Raw genomic sequence first — 25,275 nt, forward strand, 5'->3', positions numbered from 1 at the left:
CTTCATACTGTTTTCTGTAGTGGCTGTACCAACTTACATTCCCACCAACAGTGTAGGAGGGTTCCCCTTTTCTACACACCCTCTCCAGCATTTGTTATTTGTAGTCTTTTTAATGATGGCTATTCTCACTGGTGTGAGGTTATACCTCATTGTAGTTTGATTTGCATTTCTCTAATAATTAGCAATGATGAGCATCTTTCATGCGCCTAATGGCCACCTATATGTATTCTTTGGAGAAATGTCTGTTTAGGTCTTCTGCCCATTTTTCAATTGGGATGTTTGGTTTTTTGTTATTGAATTGTAGGAGCTGTTTGTATATTTTGGAAATTAAGCCCTTGTTGGTCACATGATTTGCAAATATTTTCTCCCATTCTGTGGGTTTGTTTATGGTTTCTTTTGCTGTGCAAAAGCTTATACATTTGATTAGGACCCATTTGTTTATTTTTGTTTTTATTTCTGTTGCCTTAGGAGGCTGTCCTAAGAAAACATTGGTATAATTTATGTCAGAGAATGTTTTACCTATGTTCTCTTCTAGGAGTTTTATGATGTCTTATATTTAAATCTTCAAGCCATTTTGAGTTTACTTTTGTGCATGATATGAGGGTGTGTTCTAGTTTCATTGATTTACATGCTGCTGTCCAACTTTCCCAACACCACTTGCTGAAGAGACTGTCTTTTCCCCATTGTATATTCTTGCCTCCTTTGTTGAAGATTAACTGTCAATACATGTGTGGGTTTATTTCTGGGCTTTCTGTTCTGTTCCATTAATCTATATGTCTGTTTTTGTGCCAATACTATGCTGTTTTGAGTACTGTAATTTTGTAGTATTGTCAGAAGTCTGGACGGGCTATGCCTCCTGCTTTGTTCTTTTTCCTCAGGATTGTTTTGGCAATTCTGGGTCTCTTATGATTCCATATAAATTTTAGGAATATTTATTCTAGTTCTGTGAAAAATGTCATGGGTATTTTGATGAGTATTGCCTTAAATCTGTATATTGCTTTGGGTAGTATAGCCATTTTAACAATATTAATTTTTCCAGTCCAGGAGCATGGGATATCTTTCCATTTCTTTGAGTCATCTTCAGTTTCCTCTGTTAATGTTTTGTATCAATAGTTCTCAGCATATAAGTCTTTCACCTCCTTGGGGAGGTTTATTCCTAAGTATTTTAATTTTTTTGATGTGATTTTAAAAGGGATTGTTTGTTTACATTCCCTTTCCGGTATTTCATTGTTAGTGTAAAGAAATGCAACTAATTTTGTATGTTAAGCTTGTATCCTGCTACCTTGTATTCATTTATCAGTTCTAGTAGTTTTTATGTGGAGTCTTTAGGGTTTTCTATATATACTATCACGTCATCTGCATATAATGACAATTTTACCTCTTCCTTACCAATTTGAATACCTTTTATTTCTTTTTCTTGTATGATTCCTGTTGCTAGGGCTTCCAATACTATGTTGAATAGAAATGTTGAGAGTGGGCATCCTTGTCTTGTTCCAGAGTTTAGCAGGAAGGCTTTCAGCTTTTCATCATTATTATATTGGCTGTGGGTTTGTCACAAATAGCTTTTGTTATGCTGAGGTATGTTCCCTCTATACCCACTTTTGTAAGAGTTTTTATCATGAATGGATGTTGAATTTTATCAGATACTTTTTCTGCATCTATTGAGATGATTATGTGGTTTTTGTCTTTTCGTTTGTTGATGTGGTGTATCACAATGATTGATTTGCATATGTCGAACCATCCTTTTGACCTTGGGATGAATCCAACTTGGTCATGGTGTATGATCTTTTTTACGTGTTGTTGGATGCAGTTTGCTAATATTTTATTGAGAATTTTTGCATCTATATTCATCAAAGATATTGGCCTGTAATTTTCTTTTTTGGGTAGTGTCTTTGTCTAGTTTTGGTATCAGGGTAATGGTGGCTTCATAGAATGTCTTTGGGAGTATTCCTTTCTCTTCAATCTTTTGGAAGAGTTTGAGAAGGATTGGTATAAGTTCTTCTTTGTGCGTTTGGTAGAATTCACCTGTGAAACATCTGGTTCTGGACTTTCGTTTGCAGGGAGTTTTTATTACAGATTCTGTTTCACTTCTAGTGATCAGATGATCTGTTCAAGTTATCTGTTTCTTCTTGTTTCAGTTTTGGAGGGCTGTATGTTTCTAGAAGCTTGTCCATTTCTTCTAGGTTGTGTAATTGTTCATAGTGTTGTCTTACGGTTTTTTGTATTTCTGCAGTATCAGTTGTGATTTCTCCTCTTTGATTTCTTATTTTGTTTATTTGGGTCTTCTCTCTTTTTTCTTGCTAAGCCTGGCCAGAGGTTTGTCAGTTTTGTTTATGCTTTCAAAGAATCAGCTCTTGGTTTTATTGTTTTTTTCTATTTTTTTAAATCTCTACTTTATTTATTTCCTCTCTGATCTTTATTATCTCCTTCCTTCTGCTGACTTTAGGTTTTGTTTGTTCTTCTTTTTCTAATTCTTCTAGGTGATGTGTTAGATTGTTTATTTGAGCTTTTTCCTTTTTCTTAAAGAAGTCCTGTATCACTATGCACTTCCCTCTAAGAACTCGTTTTACAAATTTTAATGTACATGGATTTTTATCAGAGTAATATTACTGTCTGTACATACTAGGTAGGATTTAGAGACTAAAGAGATTGTAAATATTTAGTGATTCACAGTTTCAGGGTTTTTTGTTTTTGTTTTTTTAATTACTCTGTATGACTAGTTAGATATTCCTGTGGCTTTCATTAAGTTTTATTATGGTTTTATTTAGCATATGTCAGCAACACTTCAAAATTTTAAATAGGTTTACATTGTAATGTTTCCTAATTTATACAAATTCTAAACAGTAAATTTCAGATTTAGGTCATTTACTTTAATGTTTTTGTACTCTTTGTCCTCTTAAGGTCATATTAGACACAAAGTGGAGGAAGCTCTTATTAATGAAGAAGCAATTTTGAACCTCATGGAAAACAGTCAGACTTTTCAGCCTTTGACCCAAAGACTGAGTGAGTCACCAGCTTTCTGTAAGTAACAATTGTGCCATAAATTTTCAGTGTCTTATATCAACAAAAGTGCGTATGTCAGGCGGTATTTTTTTCTTTGATTTGAAGAGGTTAATATTGCATGTTTGATAAATTCTTAGTATAAAAATGAAATCTTGCATTATGAGATGTAGTAGCTTCTTTTTTGTTTTCTACACAGCTTTTTCTGAAAAATAGTTGTGTAAGAAAATAATTTTTTTTTTTTTTTAACTTTGTTTGGAAGAGAACCATATTGTTTTAAGGGGAAATATGCTTAATTTGAATTAAAATTCTCCAAAGTTAAGAACATTAATAAAATACCATAATTTATTCTTTCTTGGTAAGTATCAGGAATTTCCCTGGACAATTCCTTTCGAGCTGTTAATTTTTGACTAGCATGTAGAACATGACAGTTATTTCTGAGTATCTTTGCATCTCCATAAATGCATTTTCATTAATATGGTAAACCATTTGCTAGATTTCATTTCAATAATTTAGTCTAAATTACTGACATTTTTCAGAAATTTATTTAAATTTTCTTTGCAAAAAGTGAGATATCATTGAACTTCATGCCTCTTGCTTTGCTTGGTATAGTGATTTTATGTTTCTTGCTCACTTTCCATTTTTCCATTCTTACTGTATCAAATGAGGTATAGCATCAAATGTTATCCTACCTCTCTACAGTGTCTTCTCTCTGTTATTTACATTTTCATTTGAGTGGAAGATTAATTGAATGACTAGGGACAGTACCAAAATTATTGTACATAGTCATATTTCAAGAACATTTTCTATGGAGGTAGGTAGCTTTTTTCTTTTTTAAATGAATGACATGAAATACGTAGAAAGAAATGATCCAAAGACCACATTTAAAAATTAATTTGAAGTTTATAATCTAAATGTTTTATTTCTCTGAGTAAATAGATAGATATATACCTAAGTTATATTTTAGTTATAAAAAACAAAAAAGAAATTTAAAAAGAGAGACATATCCTTATTTCATTATATTAGGCAAATATAATGTATCACCAGCTGATATAATTCCACCTTGCATAAGGTTACAAAAAATGTAATCTCAGTGTTAGAGATCTGAGAGTCAAATATCTATAAATCATTTGCCAATGTTAACCATTTTTAAAGTATGAGGCAGGAAAAATTAACTGCAATTCTAGATTAAGAAATGGGTTTTTGCCAAAATGGCTCTTATAAGCAAATATCTTCAATTTTGCCTTACAGTTGGTAGCCTTACAGTTGGTAGCATGATTGAACCAGTAGCATGATTGAACCAGTTTGTTTAATGTCAACAAAGAAAACCTGAAACTTAATAGTTTAGTAAATGGGGAATATATTATCTCATTTTACAGAGAAAAAGGTTGTGTACTAGATTAGAACAAACCTCCATCTTTATGATCTTTTTTTTAAAAATAATAGCTTTTATTGGGATATAATTCACATATTGTAAAACTCACCTTCTAACATGTACAGTTCAGTGGTTTTTAGCATTTCAGGTATTTATGCAACCATTTCCACTATGTAATTCCAGGACTTTTTTTTTTTTTCTAGGACATTTTTATCACCCTAAAAAGAAATGCAATACCCATTTGTAGTCACTTTCCATTTTTCATTCCTCTCAGCCTCTGGCAACCTCTAATCTATTTTCTCTTTTGCTGGATTTACCTATTTTCGGCATTTCATATAAACAGAATTATATAACCTTTTGTTTCTGTATTCTTTCACTTAGCATAATGTTTTCAAGATTCATTCATGTTGAGGTATATGTCAGTATTGCATTCCTTTTTACTATTGAATAATGTTGCATCATATGGATATATACCATATTTCATTTTTCCATCTTTCAGTTGATGGATATTTGGGTTGTTTCCACTTTTTTGGCCATTGGGGTAATGCTGCTATGATTATTCACGTATAGGTTTTTGTGTGGACATATGTTTTCACTTCTCTTGGATACATACCTAGGAATGGAATTACTGGGTCCTCTGGTAACTCTGTGTTTAGCATTTTGAGGAACTGCCAAACTTTTTTTCCCCAAAGCAACTGCACCACTGTACAATTCGACCAGCAGTGTATGAGGGCTCCAATTTCTTCACATCCTTGTCAACACTTGTTATTATCTGTTTTTGATTTTAGCAACCCTAGTGCATATGATGGTGATATTTCAGTGGTGGTCTTCAAGGTTTTTAAGTAATGTTATTAATCACTTTTAGAGCTCTCTCGTGTTTTGCAACTACAGGTTTTGTTTGACTGTCCTGTGAGCTAAATACAGCTTAAGAGAGGGATAAGGTGTTCACATTATCATTTTTAAGGCACTTCCTTAGCATTAATTCATATATTTATTATATATTTTATATTTAGTTTGATCACTTGTGATTATATTTGGTTTAGTGCTCCTCAACCTTGCTTGTGCAGTAAGAGATTGAGCAACTTGTTAACGTGCAAATTCCTGGGCCCTACATCAGAAATTCTAATTCAGTAGGTGTGAGATGGTGTCTGGGAATTTTCTTTTTAAGGACACAAAATCATGTGTAATGCAGGTGGTCCAAATATTACACTTTAATGGAAGAATTACATCAATACATAAATCTTTGTACCAGCTGTATCCTTTCAGCATGTGCCAGCATCTGTGGTTCTTGTTGTTGTTTTATATATAATTGATCTGAATTATTGAATTACTTAGAAAATTTAAGTTGTTTGTTGGTGATGCTTCACTTGTTTTATAGTGGACAGTAGTCCTGATGAGGCTCTGGTACATCTTCTTGCTGGTTTGGAAAATGACGGATATCAGGGGGGAAGAAATAGGATGCCATCATCATGTCGTTCGTTTGGAAACAGTAAAAATCCTCAAAATAGTGATGATGAAGAAAATGAACCACAGATTGAAAAAGAAGAAATGGAGCTTAGTTTAGTAATGTCTCAGAGATGGGACAGCAATATTGAAGAACATTGTGCCAAAAAGAGGTAACTTTTTAGTTATTTCAGTTGCTTTACCTTTGATCATTATCATTATTCTTTAATCAGAAATTATTTCTTACTATTATTCATAATAAAAAATACCTAATAAACTAAATTGACTTCTTTGAAATCTCTTTTAAATAGTGTGTAAACTTTATATTCCAAGCAAAATAAAATTTTGGTACATTTAAAAAGATTAAACCTAACTTTATTTTTTTCTATTATTAACAAGATATAATTGATATACACCACTGTATGAATTTTCGATGTACAGCATAATGGTTTGATTTGCATATATTATGAAATAATTACAACAGGTTTAGTTAACATCCATCATCTCATATAATTACAATAAAAAGAAATGGGGGAAATTTTTTGTCTCCTTGTAATGAGAACTTTCATATATATCATACATACAGCATATATATACATACGTACATATGTATCATACAGCAGTGGTAACTATAGTCACCGTGTTGTACATTATATCCCTAGTACTTATTTGTCTTATAACAAAGTTTGTGTCTTTTGATTACCTTGCTCCAATTTGTGCTCTCCTCATAAACCTAACTTAGAAATCATTTGTCTGTATATACAATAGTAATATATGGGTCATAAATGGGGCAAAATAGAAGTGCCTCCTTATCTCAGAACTTGAGGAAAAAAGAATGCCCTTTGAGAGTTAAACTCTTATGGGTCGGAGCAACAAATATAGAGTCAGCTTGAAGACAAGGAATGGCTTCTAGGTCTGATTAGATCGAAGGAGTTAAATATTAATGAATGAATGAATGTCAGAAGCAGTAACTGATATTCTGTTCCATTTCTCAAAGAAAATGAGTAAGATGGCAGTGTGGTTTTCTTTTTTTCTTTCCTTTTTACATTTTAACCTTTTTTTTTAAGTATAGTTAATTTACAGTGTTGTGTTAGTTTCAGATGTATAGCAGAGTGATTCAGTTTTTATATATATATATTCTTTTTCAGATTCTTTTCCATTATAGATTATTATAAGATATTGAATATAGTTCCCTGTGCTATACAGTAGGCCCTTATTATTTATCTGTTTTACATAAAGTAGTACGTATATGTTAATCCCAAATTCCTAATCTCCCCTCCCCTCCACTGTCCCATTTGGTAACCATAAGTTTGTTTTCTATGTCTGTGAGTCTTTCTGTTTTGTAAATAAATTCATTCGTATCATATTTTTAAAATTTATTTATTTATTTTGGCTGTGCTGGGTCTTAGTTGCGGCACGCAGGATCTTCGTTGTGACATGCAGGATCTTTAGTTGCAGCATACGGGGTCTTAGTTATGGCATGCAGACTTCTTAGTTATGGCATGTGGGATCTAGCTCCCTGACCAGGGATCAAACCTGGGCCCCCTGCATTTGGAGTGTGGCGTCTTACCCACTGGACCACCAGGGAAGTCCCCATTTGTATCATATTTTAGATTCCACATATAAGTGACATTATATGATATTTGTCTTTCTCTGTCTGACTTAGTCCATCCATGCTGCTGCAGATGGCATTATTTCATTCTTTTTTATGGCTGAGTAATATTCATATATATGTATACATGTGTGTGTGTGTGTGTGTGTGTGTGTGTATATATATATATATTTATTTATCCCACATCTTCTTTCCCCATTCATCTGTCGATTGACACTTAGGTGGCTTCCATGTCTTGGCTATTCTGAATAGTGCTGCTCTGAACATTGGGGTGCATGTATCTTTTTGAACTAGAGTTTTCTCCAGATATATGTCCAGGAGTGGGATTGCAGAATCATATGGTAGCTCTATTTTTAGTATCTTAAACCACCTCCATACTGTTCTCCATAGTGGCTGCACCAATCTACATTCCCACCAACAGTGTAGGAGGGTTCCTTTTTCTCCACACCCTCTGCAGCATTTATTATTTGTAGACTTTTTAATGATGGAAGTTCTGACTGCTGTGAAGTGATACCTTATTGTAGTTTCGATTTGGATTTCTCCAACAATTAGTGATATTTAGCATCTTTTCATGTGCCTGTTGGCCATCTGTATGTCTTCTTTGGAGAAATGTCTGTTTAGGTCTTCTGCCGATTGTTTGATTGGATTGTTTGGTTTTTAAAATTTCTTTTAAAACGATTATTCCTTTTATTTTATTTTAAATTTTTTATTTATGGCTGCATTGGGTCCTCGTTGCTGCGTGTGGGCTTTCTCTAGTTGCGGTGAGTGAGGGCTGCTGTTGTGTTGCGTAGGCTTCTCGTTGTGGTGGCTTTTCTTGTTGCAGAGCACGGGCTCTAGACGCGCAGGCTTCAGTAGTTGTGGCTCGCGGGCTCTAGAATGCAGGCTCAGTAGTTGTGACATGGGCTTAGTTACTCCATGGCACATGGGATATTCCCGGACCAGGGCTTGAACCTGTGCCCCCTGCATTGGCCGGCAGATGCTTAACCCACTGCACCACCAGGGAAGCCCTGTTGTTGTTTTTTTTTATATTAAGCTGCATGAGCTGTTTGTATTTTGGAAATTAAGCCCTTGTTGGTCGCATCATTTGCAGATATTTTCTCCCATTCCATAGGTTGTCTTTTCATTTTGTTTGTGGTTTCCTTTGCTGTGCAAAAGCTTTTAAGTTTAGTTAGGTCCCATTTGTTTATTTTTGTTTTTGTTTCTATTACTCTAGGAGATGGATCCAAAAAAATTTTGCTGCAATTTATGTCAAAGACTGTGCTATGTTTTCCTCTAGGAGTTTTATAGTATTCAGTCTCACATTCAGGTCTTTGATCCATTTTGAGTTTATTTTTGTAAATGGTGTAGAGAATGTTCTAATTTCATTCTTTTGCATGTAGCTGTCCAGTTTTCCCAGCACCACTTGTTGAAGAGACTGCCTTTTTCTCTGTTGTATATTCTTTTTTTTTTTTTTTTTTGCGGTACGCGGGCCTCTCACTGTTGTGGCCTCTCCCGTTGTGGAGCACAGGCTCCAGACGCGCAGGCTCAGCGGCCATGGCTCATGGGCCCAGCTGCTCCACGGCATGTGGGTTCTTCCCAGACCGAGGCACGAACCTGTGTCCCTTGCATCAGCCGGCGGACTCTCAACCACTGCGCCACCAGGGAAGTCTTCTGTTGTATATTCTTGCCTCCTGTGTTGTAGATTAATTGACCTTAAGTGCATGAGTGTATTTCTGGACTTTCTGTCCAGTACCATTGATCTGTGTGTGTGTTTTTGTGCCAGTACCATACTGTTTTGATTACTGTAGTTTTGTAGTATACTCTGAAGTAAGGGAGCCTGATTCCTCCAGCTCTGTTCTTCCTTCTCAAGATTGTTTGGCTATTTGGGGTCCTTTGTGTTTCCGTACAAATTTTAAAGTTTTTTGTTCCAGTTCTCTGAAAAATGTTATTGGTAATTTGGTAGGGATTGTATTGAATCTGTAGATTGTTTTGGGTAGTATGGTCATTTTTAACAACATTGATTCTGTCAATCCAAGAACACAGTGTATTTTTCCAGCTGTTTGTGTCATCTTCAGTTTCTTTCATCAGCATCATATTTTTTGGAGTACAGGTCTTTTGCCTCCTTAGGTAGGTTTATTCCTAGGTATTTTATTCTTTTTGCTGTGCTGGTAAATGGGGTTGTTTCTTTAATTTCTCTTTCTGATCTTTTTTTAAAAATATATAAATTTATTTATTTAATTTATTTATTTTTGGGTCTTTGTTGCTGTGAGTGGGCTTTCTCTAGTTGTGGCAAGCGGGGGCTACTCTTTGTTGCAGTGCGCAGACTTCTTATCGCGGTGGCTTCTCTTGTTGTGCAGCGCAGACTGTAGGCATGCGGGCTTCAGTAGTTGTGGCTCACGGGCTCCAGAGCACAAGCTCAGTAGTTGTGGTGCATGGGCTTAGTTGCTCTGCAGCATGTGGGATCTTCCCAGACCAGGGATCAAACCCGTGTCCCTTGCATTGTCAGGCAGATTCTTAACCACTGTGCCCCCAGGCAAGTCCTCTCTATCTGATCTTTCATTGTAAGCGTATAGAAATGCAACAGATTTCTGGTGTTAATTTTGTATCCTGCAACTTTACCAAATTCATTGTTGACCTCTAGTAGTTTTTTGGTGGCGTCTTTTGGATTTTCTATGTATAGCATCGTGTCATCTGCAAACAGTGACAGTTTTACTTCTTTTCCAATTTGAATCCCTTTTTTTCTTTTTCTTCTCTGATTGCTGTGCTGGGACTTCCAAAACTATGTTGAATAAAAGTGGCAAGAGTGAGTATCCTTGTCTTGTTCCTGATCTTAGAGGAAATGCTTTCAGCTTTTAACCATTTAGTATGATGTTAGGTATGGGTTTGTTATATATGGCCTTTATTTTGTTGAGGTGTGTTCCGTCTATGCCAACTTTCTGGAGAGTTTTTATCATAAATGGATGTTGAATTTTATCAGAAGCTTTTTCTGCATCTATTGAGATGATCATATTTTTTGATCATGATCATGATTTTTATTCTTCAGTTGGTTAATGTGGTGTATTACATTGATTGATTTGCATATATTGAAAAATCCTTGCATCCCTGCGGTAAATCCCACTTGATCATGGTGTATGGTATTTAATGTATTGTTGGAGTCAGCTTGCAAGTGTTTTATTGAGGATTTTTGCACCTATGTTCATCAGTAATATTGGCCTATAATTTTCTTTTTATGTGATATCTTTGTCTGGTTTTTGTATCAGGATGATGGTGGCCTCATAGAATGAGTGTGAAAGCATTCCTTCCTCTGCAGTTTTTTGGAGTAGTTTCAGAAGGGTGGGTGTTCACTCTTCTCTAAATATTAGGTAGAATTCACCAGTGAAGCCATCTGGTCCTGGACTTTTGTTTCTTGAGAGTTTTTAAATTACTGACTCAATTTCAATACTGGTAATTGGTCTGCCCATATTTTCTATTTCCATTTCTTTTTTAAAAAAAATATTTATTTATTTATTTAGCTGCGTCAGGTCTTAGTTGCAGCATGTGGGATCTAGTTCCATGACCAGGGATTGAACCTGGGCCCCCTGTGTTGGGAGTGTGGAGTCCCAGCCACTGGACCACCAGGGAAGTCTTTCCATTTCTTTTAAGTTGTCCATTTTATTGGCGAGTAGTTTCTTGTAGTAGTCTCTTATGATCCTTTGTATTTCTGTGGTGTCAGTTGTATCTTCTCCTTTTTCATTTCTGATTTTATTGATTTGGGCCCTCTCCCTTTTTCTCTTGATGAATCTGGCTGAAGGTTTATCGATTTTGTTTATCTTTTCAAAGAACCAGCTTCTTAGTTTCATTGATCTTTTCTATTGTTTTTTTAGTCTCTATTTCCTTTATTTCTGCTCTGATCCTTATGATTTCTTTCCCTCTACTAACTTTGTGTTTTGTTTGTTCTTCTTTCTCTACTTAATTTAGGTGTAAGATTAGGTTGTTTATTTGAGATTTTTCTTGTTTCCTGCGGTAAGCTTGTATGGTTATTGTTATAAACTTCTATCTTAGAACTGCTTTTGCTGCATCCCATAAGTTTTGGATTGTAGTATTTGCATTTGACTTTAGATATTTTTAGATTTCCTCTTTGACTTATTCAGTGATTCATTAGTTGTTTAGTAGCATATTTTTTAGCCTCTGTATGTTTGTGGTTTTTGCAGTTTTTTTCTTGTAGTTGATTTCTAACCTCATAGTGTTGTGGTTGGGAAAGATGCTGGATATGATTTCAGTTTTCTCAGATTTACCAAGGCTTGCTTTGTGGTCCATTATGTGATATATCCTTGAAAATGTTCTATGTGGACTTGAGAAGAATGTGTGTTCTGTTGCTTTTGGATGGAGTGCCCTATATATATCAGTTAAGTGCATCTGGTCTAGTATGTCATTTAAGGCCTGTGTTTGCTTACTGGTTTTCTGTCTGGATGATCTGTCCATTGATGAAAGTGAGGTGTTAAAATCCCCCACTATTATTCTGTTCCTGTCAATTTCTCCTTTTATGCCTGTTAACATTTGCTTTATATTTTGAGGTGCTCCTATGTTGGGTGCATATATATTTGTAATTGTTGTATCTTCTTGGATTGATCCTTTGATCATTATGTAGTGTCCTTCTTTGTCTCTTATAACATCTTTATTTTAAAGTCTATTTTGTCTGATGTAAGTATTGCGACTCTGGCTTTCCTTTGATTTCCATTTGTGTGGAATACCTCTTTCCATACCCTCACTTTCAGTCTGTATGTGTCTCTGGATCTGAAGTGAGTCTCCTGTAGGCATCATATATACAGGTCCTGTTTTTGTATCCATTCAGCCAGTCTGTGTCTTTTGGTTAGAGCATTTAGTCCGCTTTCATTTAAGGTATTCACTGATATATATGTTCTTATTGCCATTTTGTTAATTGTTTTGGATTTGTTTTTGTAGGTCCTTTTTTCCCCTTTCTTTTGTTCTCTTGTGATTTGATGACTGTCTTTAGTGTTACGTTTGGATTCCTTTTTCTTTTTTGTGTGTATATTATAGTTTTTTTGTTTTGTGGTTACCATGAGGTTTTTGTATAGCAGTCTGTATACATACATGCTTATTTTGAGTTGCTGATCTCTTAATTTCAAATGCATTTTAGATACACTCTGTATTTGTACTCTCCTCCTGTCATGATTACTATTTTTGATATTATATTTTACATGTAATTGTTTTATGTATACCTTAACTGCTTATTGTGGATACAACTGATTTTACTACTTTTGTCTTTTAACCTCCCTACTAGCTTTGTGTGTGGATGATTTCCTATCTTTGTTGTATGTTTGCTTTTACCAGTGAGCTTTTCCATTTTGTCATTTTCTTTTTTCCAGTTGTAGCCTTTTCTGCCTAGAGAAGTTCCTTTAGCATTTGTTGTAAAGTTGGTTTGGTGGTGCTGAATTCTTCTGGCTTTTGTTTGTCTATAAAGCTTTTGATTTCTCCGTCAAATCAAAGAACTTTGCTGGGTAGAGTATTCTTGGGTGTAGGTTTTTCTCTTTCATCACTTTTAAGTATATTGTGCCACTTCCTTCTGGCCTGCAGAGTTTCTGCTGAAAAATCAGCTGATAGCCTTATGGGAGTACCCTTGTATGTTATTTGTTGCTTTTCCCTTGTTGTTTTTAATATTTTATCTTTAATTTTTGTCAGTTTGATTACTGTGTGTCTCAGTGTGTTCCTCCTTGGGTTAATCCTGTTCTCTTCAAATATTCTCTCATGCTCTTGCTCTCTGTCTTCTCCTTCTGGACCCCTATAATGCAAAAATTAGCACTCTTGATGTTGTCCTAGAGGTCTCTTAAACTGTCCTCATGTCTTTTTTTTTTTTTTCTTTTTTCTGTTCAGCAGCAGTGATTTCCAGTACTTTGTCTTCCAGTTCAGTGATCCATTTTTCTTCCTCATTTAGTCCACTGTTGATTCCTTCTTGTGTTTTTTTCTTTTCAGTTATTATATTCTTCAATTCTGTTTGATTGCTCTTTATATTTTCTAATTCTTTTTTAAAAACTTCTAATTTCTCATTATCTGCATCCATTCTTCTCCTGAGTTTTTTGATCATCTTTATGATCATTACTCTGAACTCTTCCTCAGGTAGACTGCCTATCTCCACATCACTTAGTTCTTCTGGGGTTTTATGTTTTTCCTTCATGTGAAACATATTCCTCTGTCTTCTCATTTTGTCTAAATTGCTATTTGTATTTTTATGTATGTGGTAGGTTAGTTACGTTTCTCAACCTTGGAGAAGTGGCCCATTGTAGGAGATGTTGTATGCATCCCAGCAGCGCACTCCCCTCTCATCACTCAAGGGCCCAGGTCCAGGTGGTCCCAGGATAGTGTCTAGTCTGCATTTGCAGACTTGGTCTTGCTTGAAGTTTTCTTGCTTCTGGTGTCTGCCTCCCGGTGTGTGAGGCTGGTCTGGAGGCTTGTACAGGCTTCCTGTTGGGAGGGGCCAGTGCCTGCCCACTGGTGGTTGGAGCTCGGTCTTGACCCTCTGGTGGGCAGGGCTGTGTTTAGCGGCTCGTCTAGAGGTGGCTGTGGGCTCAGGAAGTCCTTATGCAGCCTGTCTGCTGATGGATGGGGCTATGTCCCCACCCAGTTTGTTGTTCAGCCTGAGGCGTCCCAGCACTGGAACCTAAAGGCTATTGGGTGGGCCTAGGTCTTGGTGCCAAGATGTCAACCTCCAGGAGAGTTCACACAGATGAATGCGCCCCGATATGTCTGCCACCAGTGCCTGTGTCCCAGGGTGAGACACAGCTACCCCCTGCTTCCCCAGGAGACCCTCCCAGACCAGCAGGTAGGTCTGGCCCAGGCTCCTATCAAATTACTGTTTTTGCTCTTGGTCCCAGTGTGTGTGAGATTTTGTGTGCACTGTTTAAGACTGAAGTCTCTGTTTCCCCCAATCCTGCAGAGTCTCTGCAATCAAGCCCTGCTGGCCTTCAAAACCAAATGCTCTGGTGGCTCCTGTTTCCAATGCCAGACCTCTAGGCTGGGGGAGCTGACATGGGGCTCAAACCTCTCTAATATAATTATTCTTCAGTTTGTGGGTCCCCCACCCAAGCGGTATGGGACTTGATTATACTGCAAGTCTGCCCCTCATACGCAACTCACTGTGGTTCCTTCTTTACGTCTTTAGTTGTAGAAGATCTTTTCTGGTGCGTTCCTGTCTTTTTCATCAATGATTGTTCTGCAGTTAGTTATGATTTTGGTATGCTCGTGAGAGGCGGTGAGCTTAGTGTCCTTCTACTCTGCCATCTTGGCCACTCTCCTTGGCAGTGTGTTTTTCTAAATCAGTTTCTTGTGAGCTTGATTGATTTGAGTCTGCCCCTGAGCTGTATGCTCTGTGTGTGGAAAAAAATTGGGCCTCTGAGCTTAAAACACTGAGTGTGCCTCTACTTCAAACTTCTGTAGGCAGTACTAAAACTTCTAAAGTCTGTTTTTGAAAGATGAATGAGATTAACCTATATATCATGTTTAAACACATATGTATTACATATATACATATATAGTATTATAAGTATATATGTAATGTAGCTCTAGTTTCTCAACATTACCTAATATAAAAAAATAAATTTTCTGATACCATCTCCTGTTATCTGAGTTTATATCAGAACCCTCTCTTCTATATTTTCACAGTATGCTCCTACAAAGAATTCCATTTTTATTCTGTGAGTAGGAAATTCCAAACCTGTGAAATATTATTTCATACTTCCTTCCTAGTTTCACATACTGAGTTCCCTTTGCTGTCACAGTGTTAAATCGGTCAACGACTCAGCTCCTTGACCTTTGAAGACCTAATTTTACCTGAGCCAGACAGAATCAATGTTCTATTTCCTGATAGATTTGACCCTCAACAGTGTCATAAAAATTCCTTTTGCTGATATTTCCTAATCTGTTAAAAAAAAAAGGGGGGGGTTGAAAGGCATACAATTTCTTGTAGCTATTCTATAAATATTTTTGTCAATTTTTTTCTGTATAAACTTTATAAATCTTTTTATGAAATATCCTGTTCAGAAATTCCTCAACCACAACAACATCTTTTGGAGCATAAGCAATCCTAAATGATAATAGACAGTGGTATAAAATGGCTTTATTCTTGTGTCTCTGGTTCTTATTTCTGTAATGACACCACTTTGCCTTCAACTTCTGGAAGTTTGTAACTTCAGTGTCATATTTAATTTGCTCTCCTTTACACCTCTATTAGTTGTTAAGCCTATCTAGTTTAAGCCTTCATTATTATTTATCTGGAATACTATGAAATCACTTTTTAACTGGTCTGCTTGCTTCTAGTTCTGCTCCCCTATAATAGGGGTGATACTTACGATTATTAAACACTTTGTGGGCACTTAGAGAAGCAGAGAATATCAAGACCCTTCATGAGTTCAAGTCGTGCTCTACTGCCTTTATATCCATTTTAAATATGGTTACTTAGAGAAATGTAATAATCATATTGAATCTTAATTTCAGCCAGATATTTAACAAAGTCTTACATAGCATCCTTGTGGATAAGGAGTATACGTGGTAATAGTGACTGATTAGGTAGGTTCACAGAGAACTTGCATGATTTTGCATTCAAAAACCACTTAAATGCTGCTGTGTGCCAAGTTTCATGCTAGATTGAATTCAGATTGTCAGAAACATTGGAGATTGGTAATTCATTGAATGACAAAATATAGATTCGAAAATATCTTGAAACTAAAAAGATGATGCCTAATAAAGTGTAGAGTCATAGGTTTTATGTTCAGTCAGTCAGCTTCACAAATATAGACTAGATAGACCTACGATTCATTCTGGGCTTAACAATTTCTGTGGGAAGGTCATAAGTTTTACTTTATTAAGAGCACAATAAATCTGTAGTGTTGTATGGTTGCCAAAACAGTGAATTTGATTATTGTCTACCAGCTGTACCTGGGGTAACATTTATTATTCTGACAGATTTTGGATTTTGTTAGTAAAATAATTATAGTATTTATTGATGTATTTAAATCGTGCTATAATAAATAGGATTGCTTCTTCTATATTTTAGCTAAATTTGTTGACTGTTTGATATTTTTATTTGATCATGTGGCATTTCATGATGCATTTTTCTTACTTCCATTTGTTTTTTTCTTCATTGTTCTTTCATTGTTTTGTTTTGATATTGTTCATTTGATTTTTACCTTCAACCTATTATTAGCATTTCTTCTATAGTTTCTTAGATTATACCTGGTTTAGCTATTTATACTTCCATGCCCATATTAAGTAGATACACATTCAAATATGTAACATTTTTATAAAATCACCATCTCCTTGTTCCCAGTGGTGCCAACATGTTTAAAATAATAGGCCTGGTTTATCCCATGATTAATTAATGCTTGTGTGTTCATTGACTTGACCAATTCTGTGAAAACCAACCCCAGGTTAACCTTGGAAAAACAATCCTGAACATTTTATAAATGTATATTAAAGAGAGATTGAATAATAGAAGTATATTGTCTAGAAGAGGAGTCATTTAATTCTATTGATACTTGTATATTGAATATTATATTCCTCCTGAGTACCATATTTTAAGAATACTGAAAAAGGAAAGGAAAGGGAAAGAAGAGGAAGAAAACTAGAAGGATTTGTTAACACTGTCACTTTTAAAGAACAGGAGAAAGAATAGATAATGTTTGGTCTAATTAAAGAGGAACTATGGAACAAATGATAATGCCTTCAGATATTTTAAAGGTTATCATGTGGAACATGGCATAGACCTTGCTACATATGGCTACATAGCACAAAGGCAGGAATGAAAGATTTTTGTGTAATATAGGAAGAAAATTACTAACAATTAGAGCCATTGATAACAGAAAAGATTACCCTGTGAGACAGCAAGCCCTTTATACTGAGAATATAAAAGTGGAGATTGTAGGGTCTGTTAAAAATAAGATTTTTGCATTGCTTAGAAAGCTAGACTAGATGACCTCTAATAACTCTTTCATCTCTTAAGAGTGATTTTAGGACAACTTGTGATTTGGGGAAGGCTTAATGGAAAAACTGTTCCATGTATAATAAAGCAATATTTTCAAATTTTCAAGACAAGTGAAAGAAAAAATTAGGTATGGATAGAAAGTAAGTTTGCCCATCCAGATAGAAGGGAAAGTATCAAGCTAGGATCTAGTGAAAAATTTAAATCAATATGACATGAAACTTAAGGAGAGTATCCATCTGGGTTTCACAGTCCATCTGCATTCCTCAGCAGCCCTACTTTATAGCCACTGCTGGGATTGACTCAACACCTGTACTGCTTCCTATCCTGTCTCTGATCCCTTTTATTTGCTCTTTCAGCCCTGACCTGAATACCCCCTTGCCTATCTTTTTGTTTATTTTTTCCAATTAATAATATAGTGATTGTGTATTTATAGACTTCTTAAAATATGCTAGGATGCCACCTTTTTAGAAATTACCAGGTTCTCACCCAAGCTGTTATGTGTATATCTAATGATAAGCTGAGGGGGAGACTATAAGGAAGAACATAATTAGATATGATAATCCAGGATATTGTGGAGCTATGAATACAGGAATGATGGTGTCTTCTAGCTCACATGAAATGGATTATACAGTCTACTTACAATAACTTTTGGTAGGGCATGATACCAAAGCAAAGTAAATCTGCTTTTCTTTTTTAAGTTATTTTCAGATCCTGTTTATTCAGTTTTACTATTATAGGATCAAATTAGGCAAATTGAGTCTGACATGCTTTTTTCTAAGGCTCATACTCACTGGTGAATCTTAATATTCTCTAGATCACTGTGCAGAAATACCCATAGAAGCTCAACGGAAGAAGATGATTCATCTTCAGAAGAAGAAATGGAATGGAGTAATAACAGTTTGCTTCTAGCCAATCTTTCTATACCTCAGTTAGATGGAACTGCAGATGAAAATAGTGGTAAGTAAAGTAGTCTACTGTATTTCATTATTTAGGGGCAGAAAATATATTTGATTTTGAAAAATATAATCACACTCTCTACATAGTTGGCTAAGTGAGGCTATGACAATACTGTTAGATTTTGTCCTTCTGCAGGATGATTTCTTTTGAGAGAATGTAGATATATGATTTTTTCTCATTTCTAAGAGTATAGCGTTTATTAATCACTGATTTAGAGCTTTATAAACTTTAATCAGTTTATCGTCATAACATTTAAGTAGCATAGGAAGCTATAAGAAATATGCTCAGCTTATTTGAAGTGATAATGCAAAGACATGTTACTTTATGGAAAATTTTGAAGGTGACAGTATTTTTCCCCTTATTCTCCCAAAAGGCATGAATATTGATATCATCTATTTCTGATCAAAGAAATATGTGTTTAAAATAATGACTACTAATCAAATGTAACTGACTCTTGATTTTTTAGATTATGGTATTATCCTAATGATAGGAATGACCTTTTTGTTGAGATAACTGTTTTAAACATACGAATTTAATTTCATATAATTTCTTTTCATGGTGATAGTATCATGGTATGGGAAAATATTTAAAAAATTAAAAGGGTGGAAGTGAAGTAAATTCTTTTTTCCCCCATTTCAGACAATCCACTGAACAATGAAAATTCTAGAACCCACTCTTCTGTGATTGCAACAAGCAAGCTATCAGTAAAACCTTCCATCTTTCACAAAGATGCTGCTACATTAGAACCCCCATCTTCCGCTAAGATTACCTTTCAGTGTAAACACACAAGTGCCCTTTCTTCCCATGTTTTGAACAAGGAAGATTTAATTGAAGACCTTTCACAGCCAAACAACCTAGAGAAAAGTCTAGATCATTCAGTTGCTTCTTTTGCAAATGAAAGCACTTACTCTATGAAATACCCTGGGTCTTTAAGCAGTACTGTCCATTCAGAAAACTCTCATAAAGAGAGTAGTAAGAAAGATGTCCTCCCAGTATCTTCCTGTGAAAGTAGTATTTTTGATTATGAAGAAGATATTCCATCTGTCACAAGACAAGTACCAAGTAGAAAGTATACAAACATTAGAAAAATTGATAAGGATGCCCCTTTTATACATATGAACCGTCACACTAACGAAAATACATTGGGCAAAAATTCTTTCAACTTTTCTGACTTAAATCATTCAAAAAGTAAATTATCCTCTGAAGGAAATGAAAAAGGAAACAGTACAGCTCTGAATAGTTTATTCCCTTCGTCACTGACTGAAAATTGTGAATTGCTATCATGCTCAGGGGAGAATAGAACTATGGTGCATTCTCTTGATAGCATTGCTGATGAAAGTGGACTAAATAAACTTAAAATTAGATATGAAGAATTTCAAGAACATAAACCAGAAAAACCAAGCCTCAGCCAGCAAGCAGCACATTATATGTTTTTTCCCAGTGTTGTTCTTTCTAATTGTCTCAGTAGGCCACAAAAACTCTCTCCTGTCACATATAAACTACATCCTAGCAATAAACAGTCCCGGTTAAAAATGAATAAAAAGAAGCTTGTAGGTCATCGAGAGAATTCTGCCGGAACTACTGAGACTGGATCCTCAAAAGATAATTGTATACAAAATAATCCTTGTAATAGTAATTCTGAGAAGGATAACGTATTGGCCAGTGATTTAATTAAGGCCAGCCGTGGAGCTTTTGAAAATAAAACATCTACAGACAGTTTTGTAGACTGTCACTTTGGAGAAGGAGCCTTAGAAACTGAGCAGTCCTTTGGATTGTATGGAAATAAATACACACTTAGAGCCAAACGCAAGGTAAATTATGAGAATGAAGATAGTGAGTCAAGTTTTATAACACACAACTCAAAAATTAGCCTACCTCATCCCATGGAAATTGGTGAAAGTTTAGATGGAACTCTCAAATCTCGAAAACGCAGAAAAATGTCTAAAAAGCTGCCCCCTGTCATCATAAAGTATATTATCATTAATAGATTTAGAGGGAGGAAAAATATGCTTGTAAAGCTAGGAAAAATAGACTCTAAAGAAAAACAAGTAATATTAACAGAAGAAAAAATGGAACTGTATAAAAAGCTTGCACCTTTGAAGGATTTTTGGCCAAAAGTTCCTGACTCCCCTGCAACCAAATATCCTATTTATCCACTAACACCAAAGAAAAGTCACAGAAGAAAATCAAAACATAAGTCTGCTAAGAAAAAAACTGGTAAGCAACAAAGGACAAACAGTGAAAATATTAAAAGAACTTTGTCTTTCAGGAAAAAACGGTCACATGCTATTCTTTCTCCTCCCTCACCATCTTATAATGCTGAAACCGAAGACTGTGACTTAAATTATAGTGATGTTATGTCTAAACTAGGTTTTCTTTCTGAGAGAAGCACAAGTCCCATAAACTCTTCTCCACCTCGCTGCTGGTCTCCCACAGATCCAAGAGCTGAAGAAATTATGGCTGCTGCCAATAAAGAAGCAATGCTTTTTAAGGGTCCTAATGCATATAATAGCAAGACTGTTAATTCCTGTATAGGAAAAAATAGTCGAGCAAGAACGCAGGTTAAGAAATCAAAAACAAAGCTTGTTAATCCCTCTGTAGTTACTAAGAAAAGGAACAAACGAAATCAGACAAATAAACTAGTAGATGATGGAAAAAAGAAACCAAAAGCAAAACAGAAACAAAAAGTAAATGAGAAAACTACACCAAGAAAGCACATAACACTAAAAGATGAAAAACTAAAATCTCAAGCTGGTGCTGAAGTTAAGTTTGTGCTGAAACATCAGAATGTGTCTGAGGCCTCAAATAGTTCTGGAGGCTCTCAACTACTTTTTAAACAGAAAGATGTGTCACTAATGGGCTCTGCTATAGATCATCCTCTTTCTGCTCCTCTCCCCACTGGAATTCATGCACAACAGAATTTATCTGGCTGCTTTTCTTCTTTCCTAGAAAGCAAGAAGCCTGTAGATTTGCAAACATTCCCCAGTCCACAAGATGATTTGCATTCATCAGTTGTTTGTAGTTCTTTGGGACCTGGAATCTCAAAAATTAATGTTCAGCGGTCTCATAATCAAAATGCTATGTTTACTCTAAAAGAATCAACCTTGATTCAAAAAAATATATTTGACCTTTCAAACCATTTGTCTCAGGTAGCACAGAATACACAGATGTCTTCTGGTATCATGTCTCCAAAGATAGAAGAGAATGCAAATGTACAAAAAAACTATTTGTCATCTCTTGGAAAGTTAAACGACTATCGTAATTCCGTAGAATCAAAGCCAGACCAGACGTATGCCCCTAATTTTTTGCATTGCAAAGACAGTCAGCAGCAGATTGTGTGCATGGCAGAACAGTCAAAGCACAGTGAAATTTGTTCTCCAGGTAAAGCAGCTTCAGAGGAAAGTCAGATGCCTAATAATTGCTTTGTAACTTCCTTGAGAAGCCCAATCAAACAAATAACATGGGAGCAAAAACAAAGGGGCTTTATTTTAGATATGTCAAATTTTAAACCTGAAAGGGTAAAGCAAAGGTCATTGTCAGAAGCAATTTCACAAACCAAAGCACTTTCTCAGTGTAGAAATCGAAATATGTCAACACCTTCAACGTTTGGTGAAGGACAGTCTGGACTGGCAGTTCTAAAAGAATTGTTACAGAAAAGACAGCAGAAAGCACAGAATGCAAATAGTATGCAAGACCCATTATCTAATAAACAGCAACCAAACAAAAATATCTCTCATTCCCTTGAGCATAACAAATCAATTAAACGAACACGATCAGTAACATCTCCAAGAAAACCTCGAACTCCCAGAAGTACAAAACCTAAAGAAAAAATTCCCAAACTTCTTAAAGTAGACTCTCTAAATTTACCAGCCTCTGGCCAGTTGGATAACTCCCTATCGGATGATAGTCCTATCTTTTTTTCAGATCCAGGATTTGAAAGTTGTTATTCACTTGAAGATAGCTTGTCTCCTGAACATAATTATAATTTTGATATTAATACAATAGGTCAAACTGGATTTTGTAGCTTTTATTCTGGAAGTCAGTTTGTCCCAGCAGATCAGAATTTGCCTCAAAAGTTCCTGAGTGATGCAGTTCAGGATCTTTTCCCAGGACAAACTGTAGAAAAAACTGAATTTTTAAGTCATGATAACCAGAAGTGTGATGAAGACAAACATCATGCCTCAGACTCAACCTCATGGATTAGATCTGGTACTCTAAGTCCTGAATTATTTGAGAAATCATCCATAGATAGCAATGAGAATCATCGCCACAATCAGTGGAAAAATACCTTTCATCCTCTAACAACTCGGCCTAATTCAATAATGGAGTCTTTCTGTGTCCAGCAGTCAGAGGATTGTCTAAATGAAAAATCTAGATTGAATAGGAGTTCAGTAAGCAAAGAAGTGTTTCTTAGCCTCTCACAGCCAGGCAATTCAGACTGGATTCAAAGTCATACCAGAAAAGAAATGGGACAGTCTCTTGATGCAGTCAATACCTCTTTTACTACAATACTATCTTCCCCTGATGGTGAACTTGTAGATGCAGCCTCTGAAGATTTGGAATTGTATGTTTCAAGAAACAATGATATGTTGACACCAACTCCTGATAGTTCACCAAGGTCTACCAGCTCTCCCTCACAATCTAAAAATGGCAGTTTCACCCCTCGAACTGCTCACATTTTGAAACCACTTATGTCCCCACCAAGCAGGGAAGAAATTATGGCAACTTTGTTGGATCATGACCTTTCAGAAACTATTTACCAGGAACCATTTTGCAGTAATCCTTCTGATGTACCAGAAAAGCCCAGGTAATCAGAATTATTTTTTCCCCTTGGGTTGCTCTGAATAATTATAATGTATGTAACAACATTTGGTACCTGACTGCTACTTTTTTGGCTGTGATATTGTATTTGTAAGTATATCATTGTGAAAACAATTTATAATTATGGACATATTAAGAAAATTCACTAACTAGCTGGACAGTTGCACCTAGAGAAATTTATTTAAGTTGATCAGTGTTGGTCTTGGATCTACTATTATTTTGCACTGCGTCAACATTAAGGATTAGAGGCTCACTATGACATGATGCCAAATTAAGAAGGATGTCATAATACTTAATACTTATAAAAGTATAATTATCATTTTAAAGATGGTATTTATTTCTAAAATGGTAAACTTTCAAATTTAAAAACTTCATTTTTAAAAAGTGTTTGAAAATAAGCATGCATATGTTTTAAATACTGCTATGATATATCTCTAAATGAAGATTATTTTAAGTTGTTTCTATTACATACCACTCTCTTTTCATGTTGCCAACATCTTCAATCATATTGTTACTATTGTTAGTTTGTATAGTTATTAGGAGTGCAATATGGATTTTGGTTCCCCTTATCTCTTCTTTCAAGAATCTTTTCAGAGAAGTGGTAAACAGAGAGACAGATGCACACACACACACACACACACACACACACACACACACACACGGCCAATAGCAAAATCTGAAGGAATCACAGCACTGGCCTATTTGTAAACCAGTAGTTAAGTAGGTATCCTGTCCTGCCTGCTTCATCAAGATATAGAACATATCTGATAAGAGCTCAGTTGGGGAACATGGCTTAATCCAGGAAGTTTTAAGTGATGGCTTTTGGTCCTGCCCCCGTTTCTTTGATCCCTTTTCCTAATCAGTTGCAGAGAGAGGCAGTTCGTTTCAGACATCCAGTCAGAAGCAGAGAAGAATGGCTAGGACTGCTGAGGCAGACCCTGCTTAGTCTAAATGATGGAAAGAGATATGAAGTGCCAACTAAGGCAAGAGGCCACCCTGCATGTATGCACTGACCTTGAGCACCACCATGCTCCTGACCCTAGTGAAAGAGACAGTGAGTGCTGGGCTTTTTACCCGAAGATTGGCAGTAATTTCTGCAGGAGTCCATTTAAGAAAGGGGTGAGAAAAAGTCATCAGAAATATAGAGTAGAAGAAGTTCCCTCCTCTGAGGACTTGAAGTAAAGGGCAGAAAATACCTCCCCCTACCTTACCCCCATACTTCCTAAAACATAGTTTTGCTGTTCTGTTTTGCCCAGTACCCACATGTGGCCTTTTAACATGAATGGAACTCTTTCTTTTTATTTCACTGCCAGAATATATGAATATATAATCCTTAGACATTAGTTTCCATTATTTTGGAGGCTTTGACTTTACCAGTAGTGATTATGGTATATTTTTTCATTGATCTATATTTTCTTCTCAGCCTTACACATCTTTTTAATTCCCAGTTAATTTATCATGTGCTAGTCATTTACTCTGTGTTGCTATTAGTTGTTGTCCAACTTTGACACTTGTTCTGCAGCTGAAATAAAAGGAGGATAGTCATGATATTTGAAAAACAATCTTTTTTTAAATTAAAAACTGTGTATTCACTGTAGAAAATTTAGGAAGTATAAAAGAAGAAATGAAAATTACACCATTTCTCTACCTAGTAACAGCCACTATTAATATTTTAATGTGTTTTCTTACTTTTTTAAAGTATAGCTTTTATTTTGTTTTATGAAATGTTCTTACTGTAGTCACAATATTGCATTGAAATTGATTCACTTACCATTATAATGTAAACATTTTCTAAATTTGAGTCTGTTGAAGCATCATTTTAATGGCTGCATAATACTCTTATCATGTGATTATTACTGGACAGAAAGGTTGCTCTCTGTTTTGCTACTATAAATAATTATGTGATTAGTATGTTCTTCATAAAGCATTTCTTCTATTTTGGAATTTTTACTTACAGCTCTTGAAGTAGGATTACTGAAAAATTTAAGGCTCTTCATATATATTAATTACAACATGAGCTGTAGCAATTAGCATGCTGCTGACAGTATTCAAGAAAGCTGAACCTACCACACCTCAGCAATTTTTGCTATTTTTTACTTCATTATGATCTCTGTA

At 35.4% G+C, this 25,275-nt stretch overlaps 1 protein-coding gene across 4 annotated transcripts in view; it reads left to right on the plus strand.

Annotated features, from left to right (window-relative positions):
• REV3L (REV3 like, DNA directed polymerase zeta catalytic subunit) overlaps positions 1-25,275 on the plus strand; it is a 245,390-nt gene that overhangs the window by 144,461 nt on the left and 75,654 nt on the right. For all 4 annotated transcript variants that reach the window (XM_067702334.1, XM_067702333.1, XM_067702331.1 and 1 more), the window contains 4 exons: positions 2,902-3,021; positions 5,754-5,991; positions 18,197-18,339; positions 18,979-23,146. In XM_067702334.1, the coding sequence (XP_067558435.1) occupies positions 2,902-3,021; positions 5,754-5,991; positions 18,197-18,339; positions 18,979-23,146 (4,669 nt within the window). The remainder of the gene's footprint in view (positions 1-2,901; positions 3,022-5,753; positions 5,992-18,196; positions 18,340-18,978; positions 23,147-25,275) is intronic.

Source organism: Pseudorca crassidens, chromosome 13 (assembly GCF_039906515.1).
Source record: "Pseudorca crassidens isolate mPseCra1 chromosome 13, mPseCra1.hap1, whole genome shotgun sequence".
Classification (NCBI taxonomy): domain Eukaryota; kingdom Metazoa; phylum Chordata; class Mammalia; order Artiodactyla; family Delphinidae; genus Pseudorca; species Pseudorca crassidens.